The sequence below is a fragment of the Spea bombifrons genome, chromosome 10, assembly GCF_027358695.1.
Source record: "Spea bombifrons isolate aSpeBom1 chromosome 10, aSpeBom1.2.pri, whole genome shotgun sequence".
Taxonomy (NCBI): Eukaryota; Metazoa; Chordata; class Amphibia; order Anura; family Pelobatidae; genus Spea; species Spea bombifrons.
The window spans coordinates 20,425,449-20,439,155 of NC_071096.1; the positions used below are offsets into that span (position 1 = coordinate 20,425,449).

The 13,707-nt window shown below is 40.0% G+C and overlaps 1 protein-coding gene across 1 annotated transcript in view; it reads left to right on the top strand.

Moving 5' to 3' along the window:
• The window catches only part of MARK2 (microtubule affinity regulating kinase 2), an 86,368-nt gene that overhangs the window by 46,132 nt on the left and 26,529 nt on the right, over positions 1–13,707 (top strand). The window contains exons 6-11 of the mRNA XM_053448703.1: positions 2,404–2,474; positions 3,587–3,643; positions 10,088–10,324; positions 10,535–10,654; positions 12,616–12,715; positions 13,110–13,222. Of these exons, the coding sequence (XP_053304678.1) occupies positions 2,404–2,474; positions 3,587–3,643; positions 10,088–10,324; positions 10,535–10,654; positions 12,616–12,715; positions 13,110–13,222 (698 nt within the window). The remainder of the gene's footprint in view (positions 1–2,403; positions 2,475–3,586; positions 3,644–10,087; positions 10,325–10,534; positions 10,655–12,615; positions 12,716–13,109; positions 13,223–13,707) is intronic.

The following is a 13,707-nucleotide window of genomic DNA, read 5'->3' on the forward strand; positions in this document are numbered from 1 at the left end:
CCTTGGCTGCTAAGCCATTTCACACCCTGGTGCTAAGCTAGTTTTCGGCATTTTGGTGCATCTCACGTTTAAAGGCGTTTCAAGTACATTTCTTGGGAATAAACTAAACAAACCATATATTGTTTTTTTCAGCACACCCAGCAGATTCCAAATATACCATTTTTATATGTGTATGTCTCATTAGATTTGCAAAATACAACCAAAAATGGGAAAAAAGTGTAATTTTTCACTTCCAACTCAATAAAAACTAGTTTGTAATGTTATTTTTCTAAACTCTAATATCAAAACCTGTGTTGCTAAATATTTGTAGTAGGTACCCGGTCTAAAATAAACAGACATTGAGAACAATAGACTGTGTTTTTCTAATATTTTATTGCTAAAAGTTAAATTTATAAGACTATCACAAAATTCATCTTTAAATTTAATGCATGGCTGCGTCAATTAAACAGCTCTAGCTGCCCGGGATGTTAAAATATGCCAACAAAACTATATATTTTTAGAAACTACACCCCCAGCTGCAGCAAATGAGGTCTTATTTGTATTTGTATCACAAATCTGACTTGCACAACAAATAAGTGAATATCACACAAATAAAAATAAAAAATAAATAAAATTAAAAGCGACAAGTTCATTTATGTCTTCCGCACTCCAGGTTTGTCCTAGAAACACATGCAGCCCCTCATTTGATGCGCCAAGGGGTGTAGTTTCTGAAAATATATACTTTATGTACCATAATTTAACTTCCCAGCTGTCTAGAGCTGTCTAAATGCAGCCATCACCCCTAAATGTTTTAAGACAATTTTTTAACAAGATTCTCCAATCTGCCATATCTGAAGTTAAGGTGGTCTAGACATCTGGGAAGTTAAATTAGGGTACATAAAGTACACATTTCAAGAAACTACACCCCTTGGAGCTTCAAATGAGGGGTTACATGTATTTCTAGGACAAAAGTTAAGTTCACAGATAATGATGGAATATGTCGCTTTGGCTAGAAAATATGTTTTTTCTAACCATAGCGACATGTTCATTTGTGTCTTGCGCACTCCAGGTTTGTCCTAGAAACACACGCAGCCCCTCATTTGATGCGCCGAGGGGTGTAGTTTTTGAAAATATGTACTTTTTGTGCCATAATTTAACTTCTTACGTGAGCAGTAATGCCACGTCAAGGCTTCAACCCTAATTACTGACCATTCACACACTTTTCATATCTCCATTCACTCGCAGAAGCACACGCCATACTTTCCATACATTCACTCGCAGAAGCACACACACCATTCTTTCCCCTTACAATCCCAAAGAGATGATCGTAAAGGGAGAAAAACATCACTTTTACAGCAAAAATAAGTTTTGCAGTAAAAATGCAAGGGGCTCCAGGGATGACATGGTTAACTTACGTACTACAGGCTATACGGCTGATTTTTGCAGTTCCTCTGGATTTCAAAAATTGCCTTCCTCTACCATTGGCTAAATTTAACTCCATGATCAAAGGGATCATGGGGTTAAAATTTAGTATCGGCCATTTTTAAAAAGGGAATGTGACTTTTTATAGCTATATGATCGCTGTGGTAACATTGGCTACCACAGTGATCATTTAGCTAGAATACTTAAACTTTTTTTTTTTTTTTAAAGTTAAACCAGTTTATGTTTAGATAATTTAATTTGGGGGTCTCTAGGCAACTTTGATCTTTATTTATCTGCCTTTAGAGACCCCCAAATCATTTTTTTTTACTTTTTTTGTACATTTTTATTTTTTTAACATAATATTTTTTATACTTTTTTTACAAGCATTATACCGTTGGAAAGGTGAGGCGATTACCTTTCCAACGGTATATGTTGGGGGTCTGTAGCTGCTCAGATGCCTGAGATACAGGCATCTAAGCAGCATGCCCCCATACCGTGAAAACTGACAATTGTCAGTTTTCAATAAAGTTGCGCGGTGACGTCATCGCGTCATTACGCGCAACGTCACCGGCCGGATCGGGTGGTCCCAGTGATGCCCTTCAAAATGAGTGGCAGATCGCCGGGGTAGGTGGTGATGGGGGTCCACAGACCCCCATCAAGGTAGGAGAGTGCTAGCGACGGCATGGTGCCGTCGTTAGCACCTGACTGGGACTGCTAGCGACGGCACCATGCCGTCGTTAGCAGTCAAGGGGTTAAAGATACGTTTTTATCTAGCATGCCCTTGTGTTCTTATCTCTATTTTTCATGTATATGCCCCTACTCATCCTCTGTCCCATACGCCTTATCTATCGCTAGTCTTTTTACACACTTCTTTTGCACTTCATAGGCTCGTGATTTATTGTTGTTCACCAAATAGTGCTCCATTCAGTTTTTGTCGGTTTAGTATTGATGCTTATTTGATATTATCTTGTTTTTATATTGTCATCTTATGTCTTCTCCTAGGCGAAGTGTTTGACTATCTGGTAGCTCATGGTCGAATGAAAGAGAAAGAAGCTCGTGCCAAATTCCGGCAGGTTAGTATCTAGAACGACAGCTTCAGTTTTGTGCGAAAACTACTCCAATCAGTGCTTCAAAAGTCAGAAATGAAAAACAAAGTTCTGAAACCACTAATACCATGTTTGGCAATTTGTCCTGTTTTGATCATGGTACATGTTCCTAGTGCAATTAAACTACATGTATGACAATTTGTGTACATGTACAGGCTGCTTTAAAATTGCCACAATAGGTGGCATCTAAGGCTGCAACTAACTATTATTTTCATAATCTATTAGTTGGCTGATTATTTTTTCGATTAATCGGATAAAAATAATCAATATGCTAATTTTTCGTTTATTTAAAAAAAAAAACTTATAATTTACATTAAGATGTGTCATTAACACTTATCTCTTTATCACAATGGCATTTCTCTATCCGCCTTATTTTACTGACATAATTAAAGCTAAATTTTAAAGGTACAAGAACCCAAAACACATTATTTCTCAAACTAAGTTTTAATACCAAAAAAAGTTTTACTCCACACTTGGCCCCAGCACCTTGCCCTGCACCCAGTCTCCCATACACACTCACTTGCCTCAGCTATGCACTCGTTCCAACCTTCAAGTATTTAAAATTTTATACAGCAGACAGACACCATTTCTTAATTGAAGCGCATCACATCTGGCGCTCAGCGGAGAAACACGGAGGAGGTAAAGCGAGCCAAGTGCTGCAACAACGAGTCGATCGTTGACAACAATTTCCGTTATCGATTATCAATTTTATCGATTCGTTGTTTCAGCCCTAGTGACATCAGAACTTTCCTGGAAGTCTCACAGGTGAGGCTATCCAGGAAAGCCAAAAAATGGGTGCCGAAACAAAGTGACGATTGTCACTGGCCTGTGAATTACGCATCAACACCCGAAGCCTATAATCTTAGCCTGCAAATGCCAAGACAAGCTGTCCTCCTCCCCCAAATTTGAGTAAGGTGTATACATATTAATTATATAAAGTAATTCACTTTCTATAACTCATGTTTATTAAATATATTAAAGTGTTTTCCTTCATATCGCATGTTTTGCCCACTATTTTGTTTAGGTGTGTTAGATGGTGTGGTATCGCTTTGACAACGTATGTGATCTTGTGTTTACAGATTGTTTCCGCTGTTCAGTATTGTCATCAAAAGCTAATTGTACACAGAGACTTGAAGGTAAGCATCATAAAGACTGTGTTTATGAACTGTTAACGTGGAGACTGCTGTTCACGCAATACTTTTGTCGTGGAGGGAAACATAGGTATAATTGTATACAGCTAGAGCAGTGTGGGATTTAGTGATGGTTAAAGAGAAACTCCACAGGGTTTTGCAATTGTAAAGCCACTTTTTTTTTGGTTAGTGTAATTGTGTTGGGAGGTTTGTAGATCCACTTTTTTACTACCTGGAGGTCTATGAGGTAGTGAGGTCTATGGTAAATCCCTGGAAAGATTAGAGATCAGCAGGGATCTTTGGCCCATATTGGCATCTGCTTAGCTCTGCTGCACACAAACATTTAAACATTGCCTTGTTTTCATTCTGATGATATGTTCCATGCTCGCGGTAGGGTGCCTTTCGTAATGCTGCACACTGCATTGTTTTTGGTTATGGCTCTGGGACCTTCAACAAAACACAGGAGAGTGTTCTACACTGTAGACCTGAATGGCATGTTTGTTTGTGGGGAACATGGCAACCAGACTTTTCCTGTGTGCGCCAGTGATGTATTTGACACAGTTTAAGCAGACTTCCTAAGGTGTTTGGGTTGAATAAGTGTTGTCCTGATGGGTCTTCAAAATCAGATATTACCTGTGCGTATAATCCTTCAAAGTGTCATGTCAGAATCACCTAACGTAAAATCACAATTTGAAACGAATCCCACATTACGTACGTAGGCTCAAACTAAGGTGGAAAGTGGCTTTGTTGACAACTTCATGATCAGAGATTCAAAATATTGTAGTTGTAAGGGCACCCGTTCAGATTCTTTTGCAATGCCTCCATTGAATGTACAGTACGTGTGGCAGTTAAGGCATGAACTCTCTACTGTAGCAAGAAAAGAATTATAGCTGGAACACTGCATTCTGAACACTGCTTCCAAAAAAATGGTTAGTGTCTCCACAAAGGAAAGAGTGGCCAAGGTTTAGACCCGTTTCTTTTCATCCCAAATGTGTTTAGAATAATGAACCTTTTTGTTTCACATTTACACCAGCCAAAGGAGCTGCCCCCAAGAAGGCTTTTGAGCTCCAAACTTGCTTGGTCTTCTAATGCTTGTATGTACATAATATCAGAGATTCATGGATTTATCTACAAGCAGATATCTGTCCCAGTGAAAAAAAGGAATTTATGCTCTGGTCTTCATTGTTCCTGTTGAGACTCCTTAGGAAAACACAAACTGAATTGTCATGGAGAGTTATCTTCTTTGCTGGCAATGGTTTCCTACCAAGACTACCTAGTCACCCTAGACCACCTGAATCCGTGCACCACAGATGGCTTTAGGTGTATCTTGGTAGTCTCCTAGGTGGGCAACATTTTCTTCAGATTCCACCCTGCCTAGTTGGGTGGTCTGACTGCTACAGGGGACATTGACTGCTTTAGCTGTTGTGGCTATCTTGTAGTAGTAGGAAATAACATTTTAAGCTCTGTGTCCTTATGCAAATGAAAAATTGTAGTAGCTTGCTTAAACAAACACGTGCACAAAGTCAGAAGCTGGGTCTTCTCTCGTGAACTGTTCTCATGTAAAGAGACATTTGGCCCAGATCGTGTCCGTTAACATATAAAGGGCTGCTCTATAACAATGGCGTACAGGGTTACCGTGTCTGATGGAGAGTGCAGTTTACGCTGAGAAGTGTTTGTTTACTTTTGTGGAGAGGTGAAGATTACCAAGGAGATCATTCAGCTTTGCGGACATCAGGGAGGTTGTTCTTTGTGTCTGTTTACGAAAGTTAGTATGATACTGGCCTGGCCCATTTCCACTCCTGGCAAGCATGCTTAGAAAGATCAAGCAGAGTTGTACACTGGTCTTTTTAGTGGCTCCAGACTGCCAGAGAAGAATTTGCTATCAAAACCAGTTTAATTTGTCGGTTGTTCAATTCTGGCTCCCTGTAAGAGCAGACTTGCTGAATCAAGGCTTGGCTCTCTACTTTCTGTCCCCATCTTCCACACTTGCTAAATCTAGCTGCTGAAAGACTTTTACTGCAGAGTAGGGGTTAATATGATGTGACATAATCATAAATACCATCATAAAAAGCATATTGTTACCTCTAAGAATTTTTTTTCCAAGGATTGAGTTGTTATATCTAAGGTATTAGTACACGTCAGGACAAAGTTCTGTGCAATTGTCACCTAAATTACCGTATTTATCGGCGTATAACACGCACTTTTTTATATGAAGCTGAAACCCTACCTGCGTGTTATACACCGATAAATCCTAGAGCCAGTGGCGGAACTACCGGGGTCGCAACTGCGACCGGGCCATGGAGTTCTGCCAGTCAGGGGGGCCCAAGGGGTGCCGAGCGGTTGCTGAAGACGACCGCTCGGCAACTCTCGGGCCCCACTGACTGACAGAAATCCAGGACTCCTCTGCTGGCGGCGGCCGCCGCCTGCCTCAGCGCTTCAACTCCTGTGTTGGAAGCGTGAGGCGTTTGTCTCGGGTGCCGGCGCTTCACGCTGGGCGCCGGCATATGACGTCAGACGCCGGCGCTCAGCAGTGAAGCGCCGGCACCAGAGACAAACGCCTCACGCTTCCAACACAGGAGTTGAAGGTAAGTGACCGGGGGGGGGGGGGGGGGGGGTTAGGGAGAGAGAGGGGAGATCCTGAGAAGGGGGGTTAGGGAGGGAGAGGGGAGATCCTGAGAAGGGGGGTTAGGGAGTGTGTGTGTGAGTGTGTGTCGTAGTGTGTGTCTTAGTGTGTGTGTGTGTGTCTGAGTGTGTGTGTGTCTGAGTGTGTGTGTGTCTGAGTGTGTGTGTGTCTGAGTGTGAGTGTGTCTTAGTGAGTGTGAGTGTGTCTTAGTGAGTGTGTCTGAGTGAGTGTGAGTGTGTCTGAGTGTGTGTCTGTGTGTGTGTCTTACTGTGTGTGTGTGTGGTTTCCCAGATAGCAGTGATTCTGATGAAGTTTTTTTTGTTCAGTTTTTTTGTTCAAAGAGGTGCTTTTTCTTTCATATTTGCCTTATACGTGGTATAAATGTTATAATAAATGTTATAATGTAATAAATATTATTCCAACATTAAGTTCATAGCTTCCAAGTTAAAATTATTTTTTCTTACTCAAATTTCCTTGTTAAAATGGGGGTGCGTGTTATACACCAGTGCATGTTATACGCCGATAAATACGGTAGTTCGTGTTCTCAATATATTGTAAAGGGCATATGGTCACTAAGGGTACTGCCATCTGCTGGATTTTTGCTGTGTAGTCAGTGTATTGAACCCAGGGCCGGCCCTACAATGGAGCCGACTGGGGCAATTGCCCCAGGCGGCACTTTAGAAGGGGCGGCACTTTGCCGCCCCAAGCGTTTTTTGTTGTTCGTTTTGAAGCGGAGGAGAGAGAGAGGGGCGCCGAGTGGATTTCGCTTACCCGCTCGGCGCCCCTCTCTTTCTCTCTCTCTCCTCTGCGGCGAGTCTCCCTGTTCGGTCTCGGTGCCAGCTTGTAATGCTGGGCGGCGGAAGTGGCGTCAATTTCCAGCGCTCAGCATTACAAGCCGGCACCGTGGCAGAGCAGGGAGACTCGCCGCAGGACTCTTTAAAGGTAAGTACCGGGGGGGTAAATAATGGCGTCGTCGAAGTTTAAAATGACGCCCCCCCGCGTCGGCGGGGGGGGGGCGGCATTTTAAACTTCGCCCCAGGCGGCGTTAAGTCTTCGGCCGGCCCTGATTGAACCTCAAAGGATATGCCATGCAGGCCTGCTTTTCTTGTTTATTCACTAAAGAGGGAGTTGGCAGGAGAATTCCAGTTTCGGTTCCCCTTAGCTTCATTATTATGAGGGGCAGACATTGACAGGTTTCTCTAGAAAGAAGGACTGAACTCACCCTGCATAGTTCAATGGGCGAAGAAGTTGAATAACTAATTGATTTTAGGTATTTTCGTTATACAGGGGCAGCCAAGCACTTACTGTGGGAGAAGCTCACTGGGTTTAAGGCTTCTTAATGAATAGTGGTCATCAAGTTGAAATCAGTTCTCCTGTCAATTATCGATATAACTGACCAATTTGGGTTGTAATGGCGTTATTTCTATTGAAAGGAGCTTGCACTATTGGCATCATCAAGATGTGTTGTGCGACAGCTGAGGCGTGATGCATTATCAGCGGGTTTTGCTGTAATATTTCATTCTCTGACCTTAAGTGGTTATCTTATTGTGAAAAGATAGATGAAAAGATAAATCGTTGTTTAGGTAATAAACCGAATCAAAATAAGCTACAGAAAGTCATTCTTTAATTGAAAATACATCATGATTAGAAGTTACAAAAAAAAACCTTGAGCACGTCAAATAGAATTTTACCATTTTATGCATAAATGCTTGCTGGTTTGTCCTTGGATTAAAATCTATATATATACCTATTCCATTGTAATCAAGCATCAATTACTATAGAATCATGTAACTATTAGTTCACTTTACAATGCAGTTTTGTTTTATCATCCTAGTGATCACAGCGTGATTATTTCTCTTGCTCTCTATATCTGTATAGTACTCCCACACAAGCAGTCATATCTCTAGTTTCTATAGTTACTCAAAAAGGCCTTTTACACATTGCTAAGCATCTTTAAGTGCAGTTGCTTACATTGTTAAAATAAAAAATGCTACACCTCACAACTTATTCTACCTTGTGTACTCTGCAGCCAGACACCTATTTATCATGCCAATAGAGTACAGCCTCCAAACTGAGATAATCCTCTGTTAAAAAACAAAACAAAAAAAATCCCTCAAATTCCTTGAATTTGTAGTTTCAGTATAGGCTCTCCAAATCTAAGACGTGTGTATTATGTGACTATAAATCTTGAAATTAATTTAATCAGATGTATTCCGTAAATTTTAAATCGTTGCCTGTAACTGTCCCAATCAGGGTTTCAGAAATTGTTCATTAAATCATCCAAAAAGTATTTTAGCAAGTCTGTCAAAACAAGCTTAATCCACTCCCTACCTGATTCAGCGTTCAAAATTACAGCGCTTTAACAGAACATTGTGTAACATTGTCACACAACTTTCTAAATAAAAATTGCTTAAAGGACATAGATATTAAAACACACAAAATCTTTACTTAATTTTGTTATTCCCAAAACCCATTTTTATAGGAACATTTTGTCTTAAGGAAATCGTCCTTTTGGTGTTGTGTTTTAGGGTAGTGTGTTGCTCAGGCAGTTTGATCCTCGTAAAGGGACAGTCTAGTGTCCTGGATGCCTTTATAATAACAAATAATACTTATTAATGCACGTATTATAAAATGCATTCTTTAAAATGCTTTAAAGAAATGAACTTTTCTTTAGGACAAGTTGCAGCTTTCCAGCTAATTTTTTGTGTCTTGACATTTTCTACCACTGATTGGCTGGGGCAGCAAAGTTGCTCCCATTGAATTCAGTGAGGATACTTTTACCACATGCGAAAGGCCTCATTAGACCCCTACAACCTTCGACGAGCTACTGCTGAAGCCAACTGGCAGTAATCTTCATGTTTTACTGACTTTATGGTAAGATCTACTGTAAAGGAAGTTACATTTTCTGGTATACATGCAAGATGTTTCGTGAATTCCCTATACCTTGGATATATGCATTTGCTAAAAGCACTCACTGGACAATTTTTAAAAAAAATGTAACTTTTTTTAATAGAAAAACACCTTAATTTTCCAAGCCGCCTTGTACCATTTTTAATGCATGTTTTACCCTTTGGGTGGTGTTGATTTGTTTCCCTTCTCTCCCTGTCCACCGACAAACCTGGATATAATGGCTGCTCTAAGCTAAGGAGTTTGGGAACATCAATACTCCTGATGGAAATTTAGTGTTCTCCCATACTTTCACCTATTTAACTACTCTTGATGAATTTGGCGGCTCAGACAGTTTTGATGTATGTTCCCCTATGTTAACATACAGTAAACTAACTTCTAAGTTTACAGTGAATTGTCATTGCACTACATTTCATCTTAAAATACACTTAAAGGGACACTTGAGCTATCATTTGCTTTTTAAGGCTACTAGCTGGGTGGTCTCTACAGAATCCCCCTTTACCCTTCATCCAAACTCCTTTTCTGACACGTGATACACATAGCACCAGTGAGCTTCAGCACTAAAAGATGAATAACACTTCTTTTCAGGTCCCTCCTGTGTTTTTTTTTTTTTTGTTTGCTTTTAATTTTTGTCCTTGTTAGTTGTAAAATGTAACTACATTTCACACTCTTAAAGTATATTAATTCAACCATATACCTAAAGTGAAAGTCAAGGGGAAAAAATGGTAAGTTTGATAACTATTTATATCTGAGGAAACTTCAAACAGCAATTTTCAGGAGAAGTGAAGAACATCTCGATTTTGTATTTTTGTTTCGTTTTTACTAAGGATATACCCATATTACAAAATTATCCTCTTGTTTAAAGCCAGCCCTTTCATACATTGTTTCCTTTCAATACTTTAAAACTTTCTTTTATTTAGGCTGAGAACTTGCTTTTAGATTCCGACATGAACATAAAGATTGCGGATTTTGGATTCAGCAATGAGTTCACATTTGGGAACAAGCTAGACACTTTCTGTGGAAGTCCCCCTTATGCAGCTCCAGAGCTTTTTCAAGGGAAGAAATATGATGGGCCTGAAGTGGATGTGTGGAGTCTGGGCGTTATTCTTTACACGTTGGTCAGCGGTTCCCTGCCTTTTGATGGACAAAATCTGAAGGCAAGTATGCCACAAACAGGACATAGAGCTTTTAATGTTAGGGTGAAATAATTGGCCATAACTGTTTTGTGTGTGTGAAGAATATAACATAATAGCTACAATTGTCATGTGTAATATGAGGATAAAACATTGGCATATAGAATGGTATCAGTGGTATAAAAAAAAAGCAAGCTAATAAAAGCTCATCGAATTCCATCTTCCCACTTCTAGGAGCTGAGAGAACGAGTATTACGGGGAAAATATCGTATTCCTTTCTATATGTCCACAGACTGTGAAAACCTCCTTAAGAAGTTCCTCATCTTGAACCCTAGCAAAAGGGGTACACTTGAGGTGAGCGAATATTTCTGAAACACTATAATGTTAAACACAAAATTAAATACAAACTAAATAGCAACTTGTTATATCCTTGCACACAAGTTAATTGAGCAAAACAAAATGAATGGTACCAAGGTCTCCAATACACTCCAATATTGAACCATTGCATTCCAAACCAGTCTTCAACATAGTGCTTGCTGTCTAAAGTTAAATGGTTTTACAGTTTTTTTATATATTTTTATTTTTCCTAATGGCACATAGTATTGCATACCACCACATATACTTAATGAATATCAATAATACGGAAATGTTTCAACATTTATCGAATAGTCAAAATATGTTACAATGTTAGGAAATCCTTAACATAAAAGCCATTTTTTTCCAATGTGAAAGGATTGTTATTTGAAGAAAATAAAATGAAACACTGTATATATACAGTCTTAATTTCAACCTGCACCTAATGTGTAACATTAAAAATTAAATGTCCTCAGGTAGAAGTACTAAGGGGCGCGGACATCTGGATGACAACCTGCATGTACTGGGGCATGCAACGTAGTTATGTTGCTATAGGAGAGGGTACTTCAGTTACTTTTGGACATGTTCAAAACCTTAATTACACGCCACCATTTTATGGCTGTATTGGGAGTCCCCGTTCTCATACATGTAACAGGACCCAGTCCTTGCACTGTTACATTCTCCTTTCCAGTGGATGTTCCAGCTTTTCCTAGTGGGTTCTTGGGTTGTGTTTCAACTGTTTGCTTCTGCTGAAGGGCTCCCCATACCCTTCATAATTTACATTTCTGACCCTGGCCTATAGAGCCTTCAACAACTCTGCACCCCCTTACATCTCTATCCTCCTATCCAAATACAACCTTACCCGCCCCCTTCACTCCTTTCACGACCTGCGGCTTTCTTCTACTGTTACCCCTTCCCACTCCCATATTCTGGATTTCACCCGTGCCGCACCCCTCCTGTGGAATTCCCTTCCCTGTTCCAGCAGACTTTCTGCCTCATACACAACTTTCATAACCTCTCTGAAAACCCACCTGTTAAGGGAAGCGTACAACATTTCTTCCCATTACTCCCAACCACCATCATAATCAAGCCATCTGAACGATCAACAGCTTCAACACATCATTGGAACCAGATCAACTCATCCCCATCCAAGCAGTCCTCTCCTATAGTCTCATTTCCCCCTACGACTAGATTGTAAGCTCGCAAGAGCAGGGCCCTCTTCTCCTTTGCATCAGTTTGTTAATGTATGTGTTTCTAAATTGTTCTACTGACTGTAATAGCACTGCGGAATCTGCTGGCGCTTTATAAATGTAATGTACTGCAGTAATCCTCCATCTTATGCCATTTGGATAAACAAAAATATATATTTTAGATAGACAGCAAACATTATGTTGTAGATTTGATTTTGGAATGCAATGCCTCAATATTGTGTATTGGAGTACTTGGTACCATTTTGTTTTGTCCATTTAACTTTTGTTGTTTTTCTGAATTTGAATATTGTGTTGGGCAGGTGCTGTGAACATGGGGGATGTGGCAGGTGTTAGGTACACCTTGATGTGCCAAATATGCAAAGTATACAGGACTCATTTCTCTATACCTTGTCCCACTTGGAGTGAGAATGAAAGGACAATACACCACTCTGTCTTTATTGTACGTGATATATTGTCATATAATTTTGCTTTTTTTACTTTTTGACAAGTGAAAGAGGGGACAAGACAATAAGAAATGTTTTAAAAGAACTTGTGTTGCAAGGATATAACCAACCAGTAGGGATTTAATTTGTATCACTACAGCCACTGAATAGCCCATGTATAAGATATAACATTTGGCTGAGAATAGTGTCATCATCAATATAGGCATTCTTTTTGGATTAGGAATCTACTCCCTTTTCTGTTTTCTGTACTTGTTTCTATGTATCATTCCCATGTTTAAAAAAAAAAAAAAACAACTTCTGATCTTAGCAAATCATGAGGGATCGTTGGATGAATGTGGGCTATGAAGATGATGAGCTGAAGCCATATGTGGAGCCAACCCCGGATTACAAAGATCCTAAAAGAACAGGTTTGTATAAGTAATATTTTTATATTGCCTCTTTCTATGAAGGGCAGTATGTATGATGGATGTAAAGACTCCTGTGAATGTCCGATTCAGAAGATGTATAGGTCATTCTGTCACAGGAGTCATGGATATTTTTATAACTGTACATCAGAGATGATGTATACTTAGCAGGTGATAGTTGAATATTTTTAAGAACAAAAATGCACCATTAACATTTACAGTAGAAATGCAGCCAGAAAATACACTCCAGACATACCATAACGCCCTTGGTATTTTTTTTTTTTTAGGGCAGTTGTGATTGCCTATTAACCTCTCTGTGACTAAAGCTGGACTGTATGTATGTCTCCCACAGTAATGCAAACTGACAGGAAAAGGTTATCTTTTATTTTCTACACAGAGACAATGGTGTCCATGGGTTACTCTCGGGAGGAGATACAGGAGTCCCTCATTAACCAGAAATATAATGAGGTCATGGCTACTTATCTACTTCTTGGACATAAGGCAAATGAGGTACGGCAAACACCCTTGTTCTCATGCTTTCCTATTTTACGTTCTACTTTTTAAACATGTTTGCGACCGACATTCTAGTAAGTCCATAAAAGGTGAAGCAAGCTGCCCCCTTTAGATGTACTGGTAAGTTCGATAGAAATTACCGCGACAGACTCCCATGTGTACCACAACATGCTGGTTCCTGTTGCAAGCGACTGCCCTGCAACCAAGCCAGTCCAGAGAACCAATCAACAGTCAATAGTCATGTGATTACCGTGATGAGTTACACCAACATGACTTTCAACCCCTTAGCAACCTTTGACGGTTCAGGGCCGTCACGCAAAAACGGTCACTTAACAACCTTTGACGGTCCTGAACCGTCACTAAATTAAATAAGCTTAGAAAGTGATCAACGATCACTTTCCTCGCTTAAACGGCGTTGCTGTAATGCCTCGATGTCGATGCATTCAGTAACGCCGAGATCGGCATCAGGTGCCATGTCTGGC